At 35.4% G+C, this 23,228-nt stretch overlaps 1 protein-coding gene across 1 annotated transcript; it reads left to right on the top strand.

Annotated features, from left to right (window-relative positions):
* Window positions 1–7,369: 7,369 nt before the first annotated feature.
* Window positions 7,370–10,733, top strand: LOC133832483 (uncharacterized). The gene is made up of 5 exons (XM_062262820.1): window positions 7,370–7,508; window positions 7,644–7,841; window positions 8,974–9,454; window positions 9,586–9,771; window positions 9,878–10,733. The coding sequence occupies exons 1-5, from the start codon at window positions 7,370–7,372 to the stop codon at window positions 10,731–10,733; spliced, it is 1,860 nt and encodes a 619-aa protein (XP_062118804.1).
* Window positions 10,734–23,228: the final 12,495 nt, after the last annotated feature.

The raw sequence follows: 23,228 nt of genomic DNA, 5'->3' as shown, positions 1-23,228 counted from the left end.
AATAATTATTAAAATTTGACCATAAGAACGAAGATTCTTTTCTTTTCCATGCATCAAAAAATTCTGATTACCAAAACTAGTAGATTAAGAAAGGAACCTACCAACCCACGAAAAGTGGACTAGTGTGTCAAAACTCGTTAAGTATTAAAAAAATATTTATTGATCATTTTATATAGAGCATTGATAAGGATATCCAACCGCACGACAATTTGTTATTGTTATAATTTAATATCAAGTCTCACATATTTTAATTTAAAATATAATATGTGAGATCTGATACTAAATTGCACCAATCAATTTAAAATATCATATCCCTATAATAATAATAGTCTTTTATTTAAGCTTAATAACACATAATATAGTGGAATTAATTTTAGCCACTAATATTTTCAAGTAGGTTCGCATCATTTTAAATTAAGGGATTTTTTTTATTTATACTGTTATTAAAAAGTTAGAGTTCAAAAATACGGTAAATAGAAAAGTCACTCAATTATACAATTTAATATATAATTTTAAGTATTTTTTTTGTTGCAAAAATACAGTTTGCTCTGAGAGTCGTGTATCAGAATTTTTTCGGAGTTATCTTCTCCTCCAGCTTTAGCGACAGCCATTGCCTGAGTATATGACCTTGGTAAAGAAGTAAGAAATTGATCTTGACAAATCCAATTCAAAGAATGCTACTGAACGTGATCTAAAATTGCACAATTCCACCTGTGATTGATAAAAAGAAAAATAAAAGGGAATCTGTGAAATAATGGGTAATCTCAAATTTAATATTATTTCAAATCTTTTTTCTCTTTTCAATTTTGCTTAATGTTTAAGAATCTCTACAACATCAAAAGCCATTCAATTTTTGGTTTCAGATTCTCTGAAAAAAATGGCAGTTGACAAGAGAATACAAAGACCTAAATTTTTATCATAATGATAATGTATAGAGAGAGTCTCATATATGACTTCTTTATATTTGAAGATGAGTAAAGTTATTAAAATAGCTATAAGGTTTCACCAAAAATACTTCACATAGGAAGTAAAATATAATCATTTGACATTAAAACTAATATAAACTACCATTTAAGTTTCAACAATTATCACGCTGAAAATTCAAATATATCTAAACTACTATGAGTTTTACCAACAGTGCTAAATCTAGCAAATCAAAACCGACCTATTAAATAAATCCACATAATAATAACACATCCAAAGCAGGAGTATAGTCAAGTTATTGCATGTTGAGATGTTTGAGATCTACAAAAACGAAATCCAACAAATATTTAATTAGCATATAATCACAAAAATTCAAATAAGAAATCTTAGCACCTTCTTAAATATGGACTTGAGCTGCTTTCCTGAATGAGAGCAATCAAAACATTGGCAATGGATGGTCTTGGCTTTCTTAGAGGGAGCACTACACAACTTCAATATCGTACAAGGCACCAAAGGCAACACCATAATTGTTAATATGAAAATAGGGAACAAAGCACTATTTTCCTTAGAGGCCGCTATTAACATGTTGAAATTACGTTGCATGAGCTAGCATTTAAGGTTACATTGAGTTGCATGGGCTAGCATTTGAGGTTGAAGTGAGTTGTTGTAGGTTGCATTTGAGCTTGCAATGAGTTGCTTGAGGTTGCATTGGGCTTGTACTTGAGATTGCATATGAGAAGTACCATTTGTTGCAATGTGTTGCTTTAGGTTGCATTTGAGGTTAAACTGGGTTGCATGAGCTGCATTGGGCTTGTATTTGAGGTTGCATATGAGATGCACCCTTTGTTGCAATGTATGAAACCTCTTCAACCTCTTTTGAAATCTCTTCAACACCTTTGACAACCTAAAGTTCAACCTCTATATTTGTTTTGACTTGCATTAAGTTGTGTGGGGTTGTATTGGAGTTGCATGGGCTTGCATGTGTTGCTATAGGTTGCATAGAGTTGCAATGAATTGCATTAGAAGTAGTAGTGAGTTGCATTACAATGGGTTGCATGAGTTGCACAAAGTTGCATTGGATTGAATTTAAAGTTGTAGTGAGTTGCATTATTTTGGGTTGCATGAGTTGCATAAAAATGAAATTAGAATATGAGTTTTTATGTTGCATGGGTTGCGTGGAGTTGTAGTAGGTTTCATGGGCTTGAATTTCATGTTGATTTAGGTTGTAGAGGGTCCCATGTTTTTTATTGCGTTGAGCTTGCATTTTAAGGTCGGTTTCATTAGGATTCTATTTAAGGTTGTAGATGGTTGCATTTGAAATTACATCTAGGTTGCTTTAGGCTGCATTAAATTGCACTTAAAATTGCATTGAGCTTGTATTTAAGGTTGTAGAGGGTTGCATTTGAAATTGCATTTGGGTTTCTTTAGGCTGTATTAAGTAGCATTTGAAATTGCATTGTGTTGCATGGTGTTGCATTGGGGTAGGTTGGGTTTGTCATGTGTTGCTTTAGGTTGAATGGGGTTGCATTTGAGATTTCAGAGGGTAGCATAAGATTTTTCTAATTGGGAACATTGATTTAAAAAATTAACATGATTAAAACCAGGCACAACCATATGCAATCCCAAGCAACCTACATCAACTAAATGAAACCCCAAAATATTAGGATGTGTTGCCAAGTGTAAATTTATGTTGCATTGGGTTGTATGAGTTGCAAAATGGTAAAATTAACATATAAATTTATTTAAGTTGTCATGGTTGCACAAGGTGTCATTTAGTTGCATATGAGGTTTCATTAGGATTGTATTAGGTTGCATTAACTTGCATTTGAGGTTGCAGATTGTTGAACTGACGTGCATTTGAGGTTGCATGAGTTGCCTAAGAATGAAATTGACATATCAACTTTTTAAAGTTGCATTGGGCTTGCATTTAAGGTTGCTTCAGTTGCATAAGAATGAAACAAACATATGATTTTATTTAAAGTTGTCATTGGTTGCATTGAGTTGCATGAGATTGCATGAGTTGCATAAGGATCAAATTAGGATATTTTTTTTAAAAGTTCGATTGGATTTCTTTCATGATTGTAGTGGGTTGCAGAAGAATGAAATTTATAAATAAGTTTGTTGAAAGTTTCTTTTGGTTGCATGGAATTGCATTGGGCTTGTATTTGAGCTTGCAATGAGTTGCTTGAGAATGAAATGAGCATATGTATTTTTTTAAGTTATCATTGGTTTCATACAGCTGCACGAGGTTGCATATGAGTTTTCAAATTAGGAATATTAATTTAAAAATATCAACAAGATTTTTTTTTATTAAAAGAAACAAATTGATCATTACAATAATAAGGGAAACCATAGAAACAATATCAAGTAACTTAAATTATTCAATACAAAAAAACTTAAATCAAAGCCAAGATTTAGTTATATTCACTAAAACACTACCATTGTCATCTGCATTGCTTTTACATTGTTAACAATAGTTTGCATAGCCTCCTCCAATTCTATGTCAGACGAACTATCCAAAATACTCATATGGAATAATTTTTACATCTTGTGCAGCTTATTTTGCATCCTTTTCAACCTCTGTTGCAAAATCTGCAACCTTTGAAACCTGAGGTGCAGCATCTTTAGAAATCTTTGCAACATTTGGAACTTGAGGTGCAACCTCTATTAGAACATTTTTAAACTCTATTGCAAAATGTGCAACCTTTCAAACATGAGGTGCAAATTTTATTGCAAAATCTATAACTTTTGGAACATGAGGTGCAACCTCTATAGCAACATGTGCAACCTGATGTGAAATCTCAAAATATTCAGAAAAATCAATAGCCAACATAGGAAAAAAAATATATAATATAAGAAATCATAAATAGAAAATATATAAATAAACAAGTTATATATATATTAAAAAAATAGAAAAGAATATTAAACCTTATCATCTTCATTATGCCCACAACTAGAATATAAAAGATATCCATTTGTATTAATATCTCTATTTTAATACCAAATTATGAACTACATGATTATATTATATGGAAAACACAAAGATCATAGTTGTGGGTTGTGTCCCCTTACACGTGCAATGATATGTTTAACATGAAAACAATTAACTAGTGCAAAATAATCATCTTATGAGATAAGCAAAACCCACATTACATGATTATAATAATACAGAAAGACAAACTTAGTTTTAAGCTCACACAAACCCATCACAAATGAAGATAATGCAGAATTCAACTAATTCAACAAGCATCTAAGACCAGCAAAACAATAACATTAAAATCGAATGTAGTGAAACACATTAAAATTTAAAAAAAAATAGCAATAACAATCAGCTACAAAAGAAAAAATCTAGTTCTGAAAAAATTCTCAATATTTTTGGCAAGTTGTTTATCCCATAACTGATAAGAATCTACATGATTTGTCTAATAATAAGCATTACCATTGTGATATGTCATTATACAAATATTCCTTAACAAGGAAAAAACTAAAACAAAAAATCAAAACAAGCCAAGTGAAATGTTAATTTGGCCTCATGGAGAAGTCAAGTGTATGTAAAAGCACCTCTAGGGATTGTTAGCTCAGTGGAGCTATCTTTTGAGTCATGTATGTTGTTATCCTAAAATTGTCTTTGACCAATTATTTATGTGTCTACTTTAGTGGTTGCATCCACATGCATACAAGAGACAATATGTAATATATATATAACATTCTTAATATTTTAATATGTTTCAATTACCTTCCAATTATTAATACATACAAGACAATAATGACTCAATTAACATCAGAGTTGTTGTTTATATATATAGATGGCAAGCCAAATTGTAAAGTGCATCATTGAGACTTGGTTATATTGGGAACATATGTTGGGTATTTCTTTTCTTTCCAGTGACAAGAGGCTCTCTTCACTTCTGCATCTTGTTGGACTCACAATCATTATGCATCAATTCAATCTTGCAACTCAAACACAACTTCGAGAACAGCTCAAAAATCCCATTGTGCCCTAAACAACTCAAACATAAAACAATATCCATTGAGACAATTCAACAAATATTTGGTGCTAATAATATCAAACCTACATACTAGGATCAAAACATCTAGTGGCTTGCTTTAACAAGTTAGTCATAGAACCCTCAAAGTCAGATACTAATGCACATATTTTGAACCCATTTCATGAAGGCAAATTAATAAGATAAACACATGCAATTAGCCCATGATTCTAAATGGAAATAAAAATAAAAAGTACCTATCTTAGACGTATTCGTCGAGGAAGGTGCCGAAGAGCTCCTAAATCACAGGGTTTACCTATCTCATACGTACTTGTGTGGTGGCTGACAAAGAGATCTTGAGTCATGGAGCCTACCTATCTCAAACGTAGTCGTCGTTGTGGTTGCCGAAGAGCTCAAAAATGGTTGAGGTCATCCTCCTGGTTGGGGAAGAGAGTAAGTTTGGGCTCTAAGAGGGTGGTTGTTAAAGACCTACAGAATAGTGTGAGGGTTGTGTGTGGGTGGTTGTTGAAATGCTCAATAGTGGTGGGGTTCATCTTGCTGGTTGCCAAAGTTGTGTGGCGATAAAGGGCAGGAAGGATGAGAATATGGAGTTTGAGAAAAGAAGGAAAAACGTAAAGATGAAAAAAAAAAAAAACTTTTAAGATAATATAACAATGACAAAAGTAATATATAAAATTGGAATAAAAATAAAGAAGTGATAAAATTGGAAAATAATCTATAAATTGTCGTATATATGGTAAAATCCCTATATATTATTAGATCAAGGATAATCCTATATTATTTTGGATAAATACTATGTATAATTTTTATATGTGTCTAACATTATTCTATATTTAGTTTTGGAGATTTTCCTTACATAAATATAGGGGTGTTCATTTGTTGGTTTGGTCGGGTTATAACATATTTTAATCAATCCAATGTAAAAATCGGATTGATAAAATCCAACTCTAACCTGTCCAATTAAGAAAAAAAAGGTTTAAGCTGTCTAATATTTTAGGTAGTTTGGTCGGGGTAACCCGCTCAAACCAATCTTAAGTTTTTTTTTTAATATTCAAATAATTAATTTAAACAAATTAAAAGTATAGCATATATCTTCCAAACATAGACATTTTATTCCTAATTGAAACTTTAAAACACTATTATAAATTGATTGATAAAAATATAAAAATAATATTTAATATTACATATAATATGAAATAATGTACGTAAGATATGTATGTATAAACAAAAAAAAAACTCTTAATCGGTTTATTCAGGTTATATTGGGCAGTTTGGTATAGTTCTCAAACCACCAAATATTATAATTGGGTGGTTTGAATTTTTTTTTTGGGTTATTCCAATTGCTTTTTTTGTCAATTTTTTCAGTTTGGTTTGGGCAATTTATTTGGGATGGGAGGTATGCAAATTTTTTTGCACAACCCTACATAAATATTCTCAATATATAATGTATATAAATAAATGAAAAAAAAGTAGAACAAGACAATAGTTTTTTATAGCTACCTTTGCTTTCATTTCCATATTATTAAAAATAAAATTAATAGAGCATGAGTCTCAAGTTTCTCTCCATCCATGGCGAAGAGATGTAAATTTGTGCAGAAGCTAGCTAAACAAGATGTTCTACTAGAGCTCCCTTCATCCAATATTATTATTCTGTCTCCGGTTACGGAGGAAGAGTTTGCTAAGGAGGTGGGTGCTGTTGCTGAGACACAGGGGGCTAAACCTCGGGATTTCGGCGTTAGTGCGCAGGTGGTGGGTGTTGTTGATGAGAGCAGGGGTCTGGACCTAGGGATTTTGGACCTTATGTGAAGGAGATTAGTGCAACCGATTGTGAACAGGTTTTGTTGTCATGGCCTGCCGAGGTAGATGATAGGACTTTCCAAGAATCGGCCAAGGCAAATTGGGCTCATTTCAAAGAATCTCTCCCTTCTTATGGTGGTATGCAGCTGCAATTTTAAGAACCTATGCATAAAGACGGTAAGCTAGTTGCTAAATTGGACATTGATGAGATAGAAGTGGAAGCATCATTTTGGAAATCTGCTTTGATTTGTGTAGTGATAGGGGCTAATCCTCCATTATCCATCTTTGAAGGTTTCATTAAACAGATATGGGGAAAGCTTGGTATTGAGAGAGTGGCTCGTCTGAATTCAGGTTTTACAATGGTGAAATTCTGAGATGAAGCTATGCGTGACTTGGTGCTGGATTCTGGTGTGGTTCACTTTGACAAGAAACATGTTATTCTACGTCCTTGGACAACAGATATTGATTCATTGAGATCAATAAAATCAATACCGGTGTGGATCAAATTACCTAATCTTGGGTTACTATATTGGGGAGATAAGTTTTTGAGTGCTCTCATTAGTACGATTGGTAAGCCAATTGTGGTAGATAAGATTACTAAGGATAGGTCTATGTTAAAGTTTGACTGAGTCTTAGTAGAAATGGAAATAGCAGATAAGCTCCCTCAATTCATCAGCTATCTCAATGAGAGGGGTCAGGTTATGGAACAACCTATTGAGTATGAGTGGCTTCCTACCAAATGCTCTAATTGCAAGAAGCTGGGACATACGGCTAATTCATGTAAGTATGCTGCTGGAGTCGTCTGGAGAAAGAAAGAGTCTAAGTGCATACAAAAAATTAATCTATCTAAGGATGTAGCTGCTGATAATTAAAAGAAGTGTAGCTACAGAGTGTTTCAACAGACTCCTCAAGTAGCTTCTCAAGATGATGCTGGTCCTAGTGATATATGTTGGTCTGTTCCGAAAAGAACTGGGAATGCAAAATCTACTGTTCTGGTTCCTTTTGAGCACTCTCGAAATTCTTATAGTGTTCTGCAAGAGAATCAGAAGATTCCGAATGATTTGGTTCTACCTACTGGTTTGAATGGAGTTTTGCAACATCCTGAGCTGGAACGTTAGTGTTAGGAAAATATGTATTGCCTCAATGGAAATGGTAAGAAAATATTACAACTCTATGCAAAATATTACAATAGACAAGGATTGATTAAATAAAATGTTACAACTCTATAACTGAAAAATACAAATAAAAGGAGAAGGAGATGTAAGATGATAGAAATAGAAAGTACAACTCTATAACAAAAAGATACAAGTAAACTAGAAGTGTTTGAACAAAGGAAATAAAAGGATTACAACTTTTAAACAAAAGTACAAGTAAATCGAATAAGAAGAAAGAGCAATAGAAGAAAATAGAAACAAGAAAATAAGAACAATAAACTCTCACTCACACAACCAAAGTGAAGAGTGTTGGGGATCACCAACTTGAACAAGGTTTGAAACCTTTGTCCAAAAGCTTATTTCCCCCTAACTCAAGCACTAAGGGATCTCTCACAGATTTTGGAAATGCTTTTTGGAATAATCAAGCCTCAAGGTGTTTCTAACCAAGTGCTCTAGTGGATAGAAAATGGTGTGTCTTACAAGTGAGCATTAGGCTCCTATTTATAGAGTTTAGAGACACCCTTTGAATTTCAAATTCCACCAACCCCCACGGCTGTTACCAATGATTAATTGGATGTTTTATGGAATTAAAATAGAGATTTGGGAGTTACTTGGCTTTTGGAAACGTTCAAAATTGGATAAAAACCAAAGTTGGAAGAGGCTGTCAGGCACTAGGGCCACGACGCTTGCTACCAGGCGCCGCGGCCCTCAGTCAGTTCCAGCAACTATTTTTTCATTTTTTTTCAAAACGTTCCAATTTATTCCCACTTGATTTTGTAACTTCCATACACAATATGGGAGTTAAAATCACATCTCTATCAGGCATTTCTCATATGGCTTTAAGAAATTCATCTCAATATTGTGTAACTACAAATCTACACAATAATGGGTGATATTTTAGGAGTTAGAAATTTGTGATGTATTTGTAACACCAAATATGTTACATGTTTGGATATTTCACATATATCCAAATAATGTAACTCTCTATTATATGTTACAATATGTGACACTCTATGTCACATTTATTTAATCTAAAATATTATATTATAAAATAATATAATATTACATTATATTATAAAATAATATAACAGTTAGAGGATTGAATAGGAAGAATAAACATATATCAGTTTTAGATGTCTATAGATTATATAAAGTTGGTATTGGGGCTTTAATTGAAACTAAAGTCAAGGGGGACAAAATTAAGGAAATTATGAGTTCTTCTTTTACTGATTGGATGTATTATAGTAGTGTGTGTCTTGAAGGCAGAATTTTGTTGATTTGGAAAGCTCATCTGACTCAAGTTGATGTTATTCAGGAGAATGCTCAATTGTTTCATTGTAGAGTTAGAATTTGTAGTAGGAATCAAGACTTTTGTCTCACCATTGTGTATGGTTCTAACAGCTTGGAGAGTAGGAGGATTTTATGGCATGATCTGGCTCACTTGCATTTACCTATAAAGTCGTCGATAATCTTGGGGGATTTTAATGCAACCTTTGATGTTAATGATAGAATCAGAGGGATACCTATCTCAGTGAAGGAAATGGAGGATGCCCAACAATGGTTGGCTGTCGGGTTGGTTGAAGAAATGAAGATTATGGTACCTTACTTGGTCTAATATTCAAGAAAGGGGGAACTGCATTTTTCTAAGTTGGACAGGGTCTTCTCAAATGAGGCTTGGTTGGATTCTTTTCCATTGGCTTTAGCTTTTTCTCAATGGGAGAGGTGGTTTCTGATCATAACATTCTTCTTATCAAGCATGTTGAAGTTCAAAGAATGGGAGTTAAGCCGTTTAGCTATTATAACATGTGGTCTTCTCATGATCAATTCAGGGAAACAGTGTTAGATAGCTGGTCCAAACCTCTCTGTACTGAGGGCAGTGGATTGGCGAAGTTAGTTGAGAAATTGGTTCGACTCAAACATGTTCTAAAGAGGTTTAACTAGAGGGTTATGGGTGATGTTGGTTGTAACTTTGAGAGAAGTAAATACTTGTTCCAGCAAGTCTAAACTGTATGATGATCCTAGTAATATGTCTTTGATTTATGCAGAAAGAGAAGCTTATTTGGAGTTTAGTAGGCAAGAGAAAATCTATGAGAGTTTCCTTCGCCAAAAGAGTAAAATCACTTGGCTTCGGTTTGGGGATGAAAACTCTTCTTATTTTCATGCTAGTTTGAAGAAAAGGAAAGTTTCCAACAGGATAGTTTCTTTCATTTCTGTTGATGGTACAATTGTAGATGACTATGAGATGGTTACTCTTCATTTTCTTCAGCATTTTCAGAGTTTTCTAGGTTGTGCTAGTAGGTCTAATGGTCATATTGACCCTCAAAGTATCACTTTTGGTCCGGTTTTCGATCTTGATACCCAACTGGAGTTAATTAAGCCTTTTCCCCTTCATGATGTTAAAGTTGCCTTATTTAGCATCCATTCAGTCAAGAGCCCTGGTCCTGATGGGTATGGGGTTGGTTTTTTTAAGGACTTGAGGAAAGATATAGGCAAGGAAGTGTCTTTGGCTGTCCTTGATTTTTTTGAAACAAGCAAAATTCCTCAAAGTTTAAATGAAACGCTTCTAGTGCTTATTCCTAAGGTGGACCAACCAACTAATGCAGCTGATTTCAGACCTATAGCTTGCTATACTACTATCTATAAATGCATTTCTAAGATGCTTTGTGGTCGGCTAGCTACATTTCTTCCCTCATTGATTAATCAAAACCAAGGTGCGTTTATTAAGCACAGATCTCTTGCCTACAATGTTCTTATCTTTCAAGATTTGATTAAGGGGTATAATAGGAAAAATAGTTCTCCTCGATGTGCTATGAAGATTGATCTTAGTAAAGCATATGATTTTATTGATTGAGATTTCTTGGAGAATTTATTAAATGCTCTTTGTTTTCCTAGTAGATTCATTAGATGGATAATGGTTTGCTTGAGGGGTACTTCCTATTCGTTAGTGATGAATGGTAGAATTCAAGGGCATTTTAAGGGAGGCAAAGGTCTTAGGAAAGGAGATCCAATATCTCCTATGCTCTTTGTTATTGTGATGGACTACCTTACCCGAATATTGATCAAAGCCTCCAAGGAGAAAGGTTTCAGATTTCATCCTATGTGCAAATCTTTAAACCTTGTTAATCTTTATTTTGCTGATGATCTGCTTATCTTTTGCAAAGCTAATTCTTAATCAGTGCAGATCCTTCATAGAGCGCTTGTTGAGTTTCAAAAGGTTTTTGGCTTGTCTATCAACCACAATAAATCTCATGTCTACTTTGGAGGGATGTTAGAAATGACTAAAGCTCCTGTTTTGAATTGTACTAATCTGATTGAAGGCTCATTTCCTCTGAAGTACCTAGGAGTTCCGCTTAGGCCTACCAAATGTAAGGCCTCTGACTACGACATTATCCTCAAGAAGATTAGATTACGTCTTAATACCTGGGCAAGCCGAAACCTCTCTTATGCTGGTCGGACTCAGTTGGTTCAAACTGTTTTGTTGGGGATCCAAAACTATTGGATGAGTATATTTTTGTTGCCTCAGAGTGTGGTTAGAGATATTGATCAGATGTGTAGAAATTTCTTGTGGGGTGAGAAGGGATCCCGAAGCAAATTCCATCTTTCTTCTTGGGAATTTGTTTGTCGTTCGAAGGCTTATGGAGGCCTGGGATTTCGAGAAGGGCCAGCTTGGAATAAGATCTTGCTTGCAAAATATATTTGGGCTATATTGTCTAAGAAGGACCAATTGTGGGTGAAATGGGTGAACAACATTTATTTAAAAGGATCTCAACTCTGGGATTATATTTTGAAGCAAGATGATAGCTGGTATTGGAGGAAGTTGATTAAGCTTTGTAATTCTATGTCTGGGCCAGTTTTGGCAGCTGCTGAAGTGCATGGTAAACTTCGGTTGGGCAAGCTTTATAATCATTTTTCTCCTAAGCATAGATTCATCTTGTGGCAAGCAGTCAACAATCATTTGCTCACTAGAGATTTACTCCATTAATCTCATGTGAATATTTATTCTCTGCTCTGTCCTGTTTGTGTTCAGGTTAATGAGTCTCACTCCCATCTATTTTTTGAGTGTATTTTCTCTAAGATGGTCTTGCAGAAAATCTATAGTTGGCTAGGCGAGGTGATTGGTTGTTCCATGTGGTGGCTGCGGCTGTTGCTGCTTCCACCTATTTTATTTGGTTAAATAGGAACAAGTGTTGCTATTGTGTTTCTAAAATAGATAGCTTGATTCGGTTTTCATTTAAAGCCAGATTGCTTAATTTTAATTCTAGGAAGTTGTCTTCTAGAGAGAGACAAATGTTAGAGTTTGTCCATAGATTATAATTTGTTGGGGGAGTTCTTTGCTCCTACCTTTTGCTATTCCTTGTTAGTTTGATCAATAAATTTTCCCTTCTTGATAAAAAAATAAAATAAATGAAAAAAAATATTCATAAGGCCAATGTCCATGTATAATGGTATGAGAGTTAGAGATAATTATATTGCCTAAATGGAAAATAGTAAGACTCTTACAACTCTAAGCAAAATAATACAAAGACAAGATGATTGATAGAATAAGATTACAACACAATAACAAAAATACAAGTAAATGTAGAAATATGTAGATGAAGAGAATAATAGAAAATACAACCCTAGGTAATAAATACAAATAAACTAGAAGTAGTAGAAGAAATATGTAGAAGAGATTACAACTCTAAAAACAAAAGATACAAACAAATATGTAAATAAAAAAATAAAGAGAAGATGATAAAAAAACAATAGTATAAAAGAAATAACAAGAACAATAAACAAATCACTCTCACTCACACAACCAATATGAAGAACATTGGGGATCACCAACTTGAACAAGGTTTACAACTTTTGTCCAACAACTTTTTTACCTTATCTCAAGCACTAAGGGATTTTCACAATATGGAAATAGCTCTTTGGAATAAACAAGCATCTAGGTTATGTTCTGTCCAAGTGCTCTAGTGGATAGAAAATAGTATGTCTTACAAGTGAGCAATAGACTCCTATTTATAGAGTTTTGAGACACCCTTTGAATTTCAAATTCCACCAACCCCGATGGATGTTACCAATGTTTAATTGGATGTTTATGAAATTAAAAATGAGTTTTGGGAGTTACATGAGTTTTTAGAACCATTCAAAGTAGAAAAAGGAAATTGGTTTGGCTGTCAGCATTTCTAGCCGCAACCAGAGTTATTCCTGGCTGCGATCGTGAGTCTCTGTGTAATGTCTCAAATTTTCTAAGAAGGCTTAGTGACTCGATTAGTGTGTCGGGAGGGCATAATTGATTAATATGTGAATTTAATTGAATATATGTGTGATTATGTGAAATATATGAGTTATATGATGATATGACTATGTATGATTGTTTAAGTGTATTAAATGTGCTTATAGGCTCGTTTCTATTAAAAAATGGCATTTTCATAATTTTGACCCACTGAGGGTATATTGGTGAATATATGTGCTTTGAGAGTGAGACCACATTATTAGGTGGATATATTTGAGTTATTCGACACAAGGCGATCCTAGTGAGAAAGTTAACGGTTTAATCACAACGGGGTCAAATACTCGGCTCAGGGTGAGCCTAGGGGTATTTGGGTAATTTTGTACACTACTAGAATTTTCGGGTAATAAGAAATTATTTGGGTGTGTTGGATTTAATTGAGAATTGATGGTAAAATTTGAGGTTAATAGTAATTAGGGCAAATGACTATTTTTCCCTTGGGCTTAACCTTGGAGATAACTTGTGGTAGGGGTATATGGGTCTTTTGATCCATAGGACCGAGTCATTACACCAAGGGTATGATGACTTAGAGGCATACACGTTCAACTTATTCTCTCTCCGTCAAGGTTACCTTGTTAGGGAGGATTTAGAACCAAAGAGAAAGACTTGAGTTACACTTGGGATTGAAGGCTTGAAAATAAATCTAGTGGTGGGAAAGCAAGGTTTGCAGCTAGAATTGGCCATGTCCTCTCTCAATTTTTGGAATTGGCTGCTGAGGTATGAGTTTTCTAAAGTTCTTGATGGTTTATTTTGGTATTCTTGAGTTTTGAACTCAAGGGTCGGATTTTCAATTATGGTGAGATTTTAGCTTAGTTCTTATTGGTAATATGTAGGTTATACTGTGTTGTTATGAGGTTAAGACTTAATTTTGAGTTTGGTAGAAGTTAGGAACTGAATTTAGGAGTTTTGGTTCAGAGCCAGCTGGAAAATGTTGGAAAATCTGGGTTTGCAAGGTCGCATCGTGACACTGTTCGTGGAGCGCCGTGGCCCACATGAACTCAAGGGCTACAGGTGGTTCTTTGAATCACCTTAGCACGGCGACGTTGGGTGGGCTACGTCACAGCGCGTGTCCAAGGAAATGGCTTAGGGTCTTTCTGACTTGTAGATGGTCGTGACGCTTGTGAGGGGCGTCGCAACTCAAATTGGGTATTTTGGACAAATAGGGTTTTTGAGTATGAAAACTCAAACCTAAAGGCTCGGGAAGGATTCTACTACCAGGTTTAGTAGAATTTGAGGCCCCAAAGGCTAGGTAATCTTGAAGCTTTTAAATGGTTTAGTTCTTGATGGATATCCATTATTGTGTCGTGACAGGGGGTGCTACAAGGCTTGGGAAGGAAAGGATCATGCTTGTTGTCGCCTTACACTATCGCAGATGACTCAAGGTAAGAAAATCATCTCTTGCACCAAGTGTAAGGTGTGTACCCCAATGATAGGGCACGGGAATGACCGTGTCATGAAACTACTTGTAGTTGAATGTCTGTTGTGTTTGAATTTATGCTGATATACTTGTTGGTACTGATTGTTTGGTTGGGAGACTGTTAGATGATTATACATGTGTAATGTATGTAGTAGTGGCAGGGCCATTATGAAGATGGAATGTTCATCTACTCGTCATGAGTCGTATGTTGTTTGGAAAAACTATGTGAACCAATTGTGATTATAAAGTAGAAAAACATGTTAATGTTTATCTGGATATCTGTATGATTTGTTTGAGTTTTCTTGCTTGTCCTTGGCTCACGCGTGCTTCGTGGTGCAGGGAAGGGCAGAGGGAAGTTGGACCAGCCATGAGTTGGAGAGTTGTAGGGGCGGACTGTACTTAATCAGCCTGCTCAGCTGCGATGGTCGAGATATTTTGCTGAACATGAGTCCTTAGTTGAAAACTTACCGCTTAGGTCGGCTAAGTCTCTATTTTTGGATAAACTTGTATTTTATTAGAAATTTTGGGATCCCTTGTAATTAATTAACCTTTTAAATGAAATGTCCAACTTTTGACCAAAACTTTTGATACTTGAATTGTTGTTTAACCGTAATTACACTTTTATGTCCAAATGACTCGCTTTACGAGTTAAGCACTATTTTTAACACATGGTGTAACAGTTATGACTATTCAGGGTGTTACAACTTTGTATCAGAGCCGCCAAGTTTTATTAGTTCCTAAAGATTGGTTGTGGATGTACACTCGCTGCTAAAGATAAGCTCGACTCAGGATTTGGTAACTAATGATATGATTATGTGCTTAATTATTTAAATGAAATATATATGCCTTATCTACATGCTAGGTGAATATGAGATTGTATGCTTGTTACACTATTAATGCGTGTGAAATGTCAAGAAGCATGATGTTTGTGAAAGTTGTTTAGTTGCTCAATTGTGAACTGTGGGGCAATTGTGGAATTTGTTATCATTGCCTGATGAGCCGAGTTGTTGATTGCAATTATACTTAGAGAGTTATGCCTCCAAGGCGATCAAATAGACTAGTCGGCACTTAAATCTGGGCTAGAGATGATAACCAGAGTCAGGACCCTTCGCCAGCTCTTGAGAACCGCCAACAGATGTTTGTTGAAATGCAAGCTAGGCAGTAGAGACAGGAAGAAGAAATCTGTTAGTTGAGACAGCAACAGGTTCCGGCTGGGAACACTGTGGTAGTAGTACCACCCACTGCCCTAGTACAAGTTGTACAACAGCAGCAAGAAGTATCGAACAGATGGGAACCATTATGTGAGTGGTTCAAGAAGCAACACCCTTCTACTTTTGAGGGAGGGCCAAACCCACTACGAGCTGAGTAGTGGATGAGTATGACCACCTCCATCCTGTACTTTATAAGGGTGGTAGGGAATGATAGGGTGGCCTGCACCACGTACATATTTCAGGAAGATGCCCGTATTTGGTGGGAGGTTGTATCTCAAACCCAGAACATTGTTGCATTGAGTTGGGTCGAGTTTCGTGATTTGTTCAACAAGAAGTATTACAATGACGTACTTCGAGCTGTGAAGGCAAATGAGTTCACCAGGTTGGTTCAGAGCAACATGGCCGTGACTGAGTATGCCCTGAAGTTCGACTAGTTGGCCAAGTTTGCTTATGACTTGGTGCCAACCGATGTTGCCAGGAGAGACAGGTTTGTTCGGGGATTAAACCCCATGATAGCACGGGTTGTTAGGATCACTTAGTGCCTGCGGTTACTACATATGCTCAGGTAGTTGAGAAGGCCCTTACTTTTGAGGGTGTAGATGATAGGATTTGGTGTCAGAGCACCATGAGACATGCTACTATAAGGATGGTACCTCCATTTACTAGGTTTGACAGAGGGATTGGGGTACTCAAAGTGGCCGCCAGGGCAGCAATGAGGCCTGGATGAGTTATCTAGTATGCACTAGGTGCACGAGATGCCATGTGGGAGAATGTCGTGCTAAGGCATGCTTCCTTTGTTGGGTAGTGGGACATTTTCATAGGGATTTCCCACAACTAAAGAGAGAGGAACATAAGAAAGGTGATGGTTTGACACGAGCCCAAGTGTTCACACTGACCCAGTTAGAGGCTGAGGTTATTAGCTCAGTAGTAGCAGGTCAGATATCTAGTGCTGGCTCTATTTACACTGTATTGATTGATTTTGGTGCTACACACTCATTTTTCTCTAGTAGAATTGTTGATAGACTGTGTAGGCCTTGTAATTTTTATACTATGGGGTTCGGGACCTTATTGCCTACTGGGGAACTAGTAGTTTCTAGAAGATGGGTTAGATCCTTGCTAGTAGAGGTGGATGGTAGAGAGTTGTCAGTAGACCTGATTAAGCTAGCTATGGAGGATTTTGATATGATTCTGGGCATGGATTGGTTATCCAAGTATGGGGCAACCATGGATTGTAAAAGGAAGATGGTGACCACCGAGCCTAAGGGAAAGGTCCTGTTTGTATTTGTGGGCGCTGTGAACAGGTCTCGTATTCTTATTATCTCAGCACTGAAGGCTAGAGACCTATTGTAGGGAGGTTGCATAGGATTCCTAGCGAGCATAGTGGATACCACTAGGGATGTGCTAGTTGGATCGGCAGAGACCAAATTGGTCTATGAGTTCTTAGATGTATTCCCAAAGGATCTACTGGGGTAACCCAGCATCGAGAAATTGGGTTTGTTATAAAGGTGGCACCAGGGACAAAAACAGTATCCAGAGCACCATACAGAATGGCTCCGACAGAATTGAAGGTACAACTATAAGAGTTACGGGATTTGGAATTCATTAGATCCAGCTTCTCACCGTGGTGTGCGCCGGTGTCATTTGCTAAGAAAAAAGATGGGACATTGAGGATGTGTATCGATTACAGGGAATTGAACAAGATCACTATCAAGAACAAGTACCCACTGCCAACGATTGATGACTTGTTTGACTAGTTGCAAGATAGGCCAGTATTCTCAAAGATCGATCTTTGATCTGGTTATCACCAGCTGAGGATCAAAGATGAGGATATTCCGAAGACGACCTTTCACACAAGATATGGACATTATGAGTTTCTGCTCATGTCGTTTGGACTGACCAATGCCCCGACAACATTTATGGTTCTAATGAACAGGGTGTTCAAAGACTACCTCGACAAGTTTGTGATTATCTTCATCGATGATATCATAGTCTACTCTCAGACAGAGGTAGAACACGAGCAACATCTCTGATTGGTTCTTCAGAGGTTAAGGGATCATAGGTTGTATGCCAAGTTCAAGTAGTGTGAGTTCTGGTTACCTCAGGTGACCTTCCTCGGTCACATTGTTAGCAAAGATGGAATTAAAGTTGATCCGGCTAAGGTTGAGGTAGTGAGATATTGGCCAAGGCCCAGAAGTGCCTCAGAGATCAAAAGTTTCCTTGGATTGGCAGGATACTACCAACGCTTTGTAGAAGGGTTCTCAAGGATTGCTACACCACTAACAGAGTGACACGCAAGAATCAAAAGTTTAGATGGTCAGACATATGTGAGAACAACTTCTAGGAGTTGAAGCGACAATTGATTACAGCTCCAGTTGTGAGTCGTCCATCATATCAGGAGATGTTTGTGGTATACTGTGATGCATCAAGGCAAGGGTTAGGCTGTGTCCTTATGCAGGCAAGGAAGGTGATCGCTTATGCATCATGACAATTGAAAGAATGTGAACAATGATACCCTACGCATGATATGGAGTTAGCAGCAGTGTTCTTTGCATTGAAGATTTGGTGGCAATACCTTTATGGGGAGAAGAGTGAGATATACACTGACCATAATAGCTTACAGTATTTCTTTACCCTGAAGGATCTAAACATGAGACAGAGGCATTGGCTGGAGTTGGTGAAGATTATGATTATGGGATTCTTTACCACCCAGGGAAAGCCAACGTGGTGGCAGATGCCTTGAGTTGGAGAGGTCTGGGACAATTATTCAGTTTGAAGCATATATCAAAAGAGTTGGCAAAAGATATGACTAGAGAAGGAATAGACTTGGTGGTGGGTCGGTTAGCCAACATCACCACGCAATCCAATCTTTTGGAGAGGATAAAGGAGGGTCAGTTGAGTGATCCTCAGTTGATGAGGCACAGAGCGGATGTCCTAACTGGAGTTTCTAAGGACTATATTGTTTCAGAGATGGGTATGCTGAGATACAAGGAGCAAAATTTTTGTTCTGATGGACTCTGCTATCAGACGAGAGATTTTAGATGAATCTTACACGACACCATATTCATTCCACCTGGGCACCAAAAAGATGTCCATGATTTGAAAATCTTATATTCGTGGCCTGAAATGAAGAAAGATATGACTGAATATGTGGCTAAGTGCCTGACATGTTAGCAAGTCAAGACTGAACATCAGAGACCAGTAGGGTTATTACAGCCTTGGGATATCCTTGAATGGAAATGAGAGGACATCACTATGAACTTCGTAGTTGGGTTACCTAGTACAGTGGGTCAGCATGATTCAATGTGGGTGATGGATCAGTATACCAAATCAGCCCATTTCTTGCTAGTAAGGATGAACTATACAATGGATCAGTATGCTGGACTTTATGTGAAAGAGATAGTATGTTTCCATGGGGCTGTTTGAAAAACAATTAGAGTACGCAACGAATTGACATGGTGGACCCAGTTTATAAACAATAAAAAATCTCTATATCTCATATAAACAGTTTATATGTTCAAGAAAACATCTAGATAAGAAATATTAATATGCAATATCATTTATCATGCAACATATATATAATTATACACATACTTATATATATCATATGCACATGTATACAAATATTCAAGAACATAAATATTTACCTCTTGAAGCCTATCAAATGTCCTTGATTCTTTTCGTATATATAACGATCTTCCTATTCAACGCTTTGAGTATTGAGACCACGATCTTCTGGAGTGTTCTCTACACCTCAAGATGTGTGTAGGCACATAGAGAATAAAGGTTTGTAATTTAAAAATTACAAGTTAATCTCAACACATGAGAACTTGGATTATGTCTTGAGAAATGTTAGAATAAAAGAAGAAGATGACAATTTCTTGTCTCACAAACTCATAAACTTTTTATGAATTACTACTCTTTGTCTTTCTTATTATCACATAATATATATATATATATTAGAGATTATATATTACCTTATTATTCATAATAATAATATAATACTATCATAATGATGATAATAATTGATTTAGGTAATATCTAACTTACCAAATTTGAAAAAAATCTATTTTCAAATAATTAATTAATTAAATAAATAAAATAAAACAATACTAATACTTTATCAGTACTGTGTTACATGCATGGCACAGTCCAGTGTAGCAGTATTCCTCTCAGGGAATACTGCATTTTTCTTTTATTTATCTATTTAATTAAAATCAATTAATCCCACAAAATATGTTATTATCTTTTTAACGAAAAGATTACAAACATATTTCAAAATTTAAATTTTAAATTCGAAAACCAAAATTCAAATTGATGAGAATCATTATAACCATATTTTAAAAATCAATAAATCAAAAACTATTTTGACTTACAAATTTTATTTTCTCCTACTCAAATAAAATAATTAATTTAATTATTTTTGTATATGTATTTCAAAATTCTATATTTAAATAAATAAATATATTTTTAAAAATTCAATAATTAATTATTCAATCTCAATTATCATGTAATTGTATATTGACCCGAAGAATAAAATTCTTCTCAAATTTCCAAATTACAGTTTTACCCTTGTATCAACTCTTACCTTGATATAGTGTTGATAGAGTCACCCTGGGGACCTATGGATATATAATATCAAGCTCCAATAATTATTAGATTATTTATCAAAGCTCTTTGATTTAATAATCATATTTATTAATCTCATGATCACTCCACTATAAATATGAGATTGAACTCTTGATAATTATAGACATATATTTACAGAGTACTTTACTAAAGAATAAAGTGTCCATTGATATAATCATTACATACAACGTTAATCCTTTATTAATGGTTCATAATTAAAATAGAATAAAATTATCGTTTTACCATTTTTAACTATATCTTGTTTCTAGTGTACCATTGACTTTACTAGTGAAGGTTATGTCACAACAAGTTTGCGACGTGAGAGCTCATAACCTTTTCAATTCCATAAGTCAACACAATAGGGAACCATTATTCAATCTATAAGAAGGTATAGATTTCATATCTGTTAACCTATGTCCTCAGCCATATATATCATTGAGTTCCCAAAACCATTGTTCTTAGCTTGATCATTCTGACAAACCTTAACGCAAGAATCAAAGGTTCAGATGACATATATAGGAGTTCATAGTAACCTCAGGATTAAGATCATCATTTGATGTGTTTGATTAATATTATGAAACAATGTTTAAACAAGTATTAATAAATCACATCTGGTCCAATTCTATATATCACTATATATAAAGTACATTCACTAAAGTGTCCTACTACACTAGTGACCCGGATCTAGGTCACTTGTATTCATAATACTAGCGAACCGTACTAGCAGTAATTAATCTAGAGATTCCATAACTTTATTTTACTACTAACTGTTTCAAGTTTATTATCTTAATCTCGATCCTCTCATACCAATATGAGATTAAGACCACATAGATAAACTTTTGAATTTTTTGATATTTACTTAATATTATGAACATAATATCGGACATAGTATATATATATAATAATTTAATTAAATTATTTATTTTATTAAAAAAATTTGCCACCTACAATTGCTTTAATGGCACTATTCTCAAAAATCTCCCCCTTGCCCTAAAGCAAATTGAGGCCTCTCTCTCGATTTGTCACTCACGTTACCCTGAACGAATTTGTCTAACAAAAATCTTCGTAAACAGTTTTATAAGAAATAGTTTTGAAGCTATCTTCAAGATCATTACATCAATTATGTAAAATTATGTTGAATTAAATGATACTTCATTTCATGTGCTTTACCCTCTCATGATTTCAAGTTCTTCTAAAATAGTTATATCTCCATTGCTTTCATAATGAGATACTTGTAGTTTATTCAAGTCTGAAACCCTTTCCAAAATGGCAAAGAACTCAACTAAATTAAATAGCCTATTTAACTGCTCGTAGCTATTACATTTCAGCTTGTATAGTGAAACATACAATTCTTAAATGTCCAATACATTTCCAGATTAATGTGTTTCCTCCACAGTTGTGGAAACTGATTCCGATATCAATCTTTGAAGATTTCTATCTAGTTTAATTTCATCCTTTGAGATTTTAGGTCACTGCCTAAATACACAAGCATATAATCTCCATTATATTCAAGATACTCAAAAACTAAGTCCTTATAATTATACAATGACTCGATCCATCATTGGATTGACAACTGCTGACTAATCCCACCGTTTAACAAATGTTAATTCGAAGACATAATATTCGATACAGTAAATAGTCCATCACTGAGCTGTAGGAATATATGAGTTGTATGATGATATGACTATTTATGCATGTTTAAGTGTATTAAATGTGCTTATAGGCCCGTTTTTGTTAAAAATGGCATTTTCATAATTTTGACCCGCTGAGGGTATATTTGTGAATATATGTGCTTTGTGAGTGGGACCACATTATTATGTGGATATATTTGAGTTATTCGGCACGAGGCGATCCTATTAAGCAAGTTGGCAGTTTAGTCACAACGAGGTCAAATACCCGGCTCGGGGTGAGCCCAGGGGTATTTTGGTAATTTAGTACACTACTGGGAATTTTTGAGTAATAGGAAGTTATATGGTAAATATTTGGGTGTGTTGGATTTAATTGGGAATTGATGGTAAAATCTTAGGTAAATAGGAATTAAGGCAAATGAATATTTTTCCCTTAGGCTTAACCTTGGAGATAACTTGTGGTAGGAGTATATGGGTCTTTTGATCCATAGGACTTAGTCATTACACCAAGGAGCTGAGGAATTAGAGGCATACACGTTCAACTTATTCTCTCTCCTTCAAGGTTACCTTGTTAGGGAGGTTTTAGAATAAAGGAGTAAGACTTGAGTTCTCACTTGGGATTGAAGGCTTGGGAAGAAATCAAGGGTGGGGAAAGCAAGGTTTGCAGCTGGAATTGGCCATCTCCTCTCTTAATTTTTTAAATTGGTAGTTGAGGTATGACTTTTCTTAAGTTCTTGATGGTATATTTTTGTATTCTTGAGTTTTGAACTCAAGGGTGAGATTTTAAGTTATGGTGATGAGGCTTTAGCTTAGTTCTTAATGTTATTATGTTGGTTATACTATGTTGTTATGAGGTTAAAACTTATTTATGAGTTTGGTGGAAGTTAGGAACTGATTTGAGGGGTTTTGGTTCGGAGAAATCAGCTAGAAAATGTTGGAAAATCTAGGTTCGCGGGGACGTGTTGCGGCGCTGTTCGTGGAGCATCGCGGCCCACGTGAACTCAGGGGCTAGGGGTGGTTCTTTGAATCACCTTAGCGTCGTGGCACTGGGTGGGCTGGGCCGCAGCACGTGTCCAGTGAAATGGCTTGGGGGCTCTCTGACTTTTAGAGGGTCGCAGCGCTTATGTGGGGCGCCGGGACTCAAATTGGGGATTTTGGACAAATAGGGTTTTTGAGTACGAGAACT

The sequence above is a fragment of the Humulus lupulus genome, chromosome 4 (assembly GCF_963169125.1).
Source record: "Humulus lupulus chromosome 4, drHumLupu1.1, whole genome shotgun sequence".
In the NCBI taxonomy this organism is placed as follows: domain Eukaryota; kingdom Viridiplantae; phylum Streptophyta; class Magnoliopsida; order Rosales; family Cannabaceae; genus Humulus; species Humulus lupulus.
The sequence above is the reverse complement of the archived record's forward strand: the minus strand, read 5'-3'. Positions and strand labels throughout refer to the sequence as shown.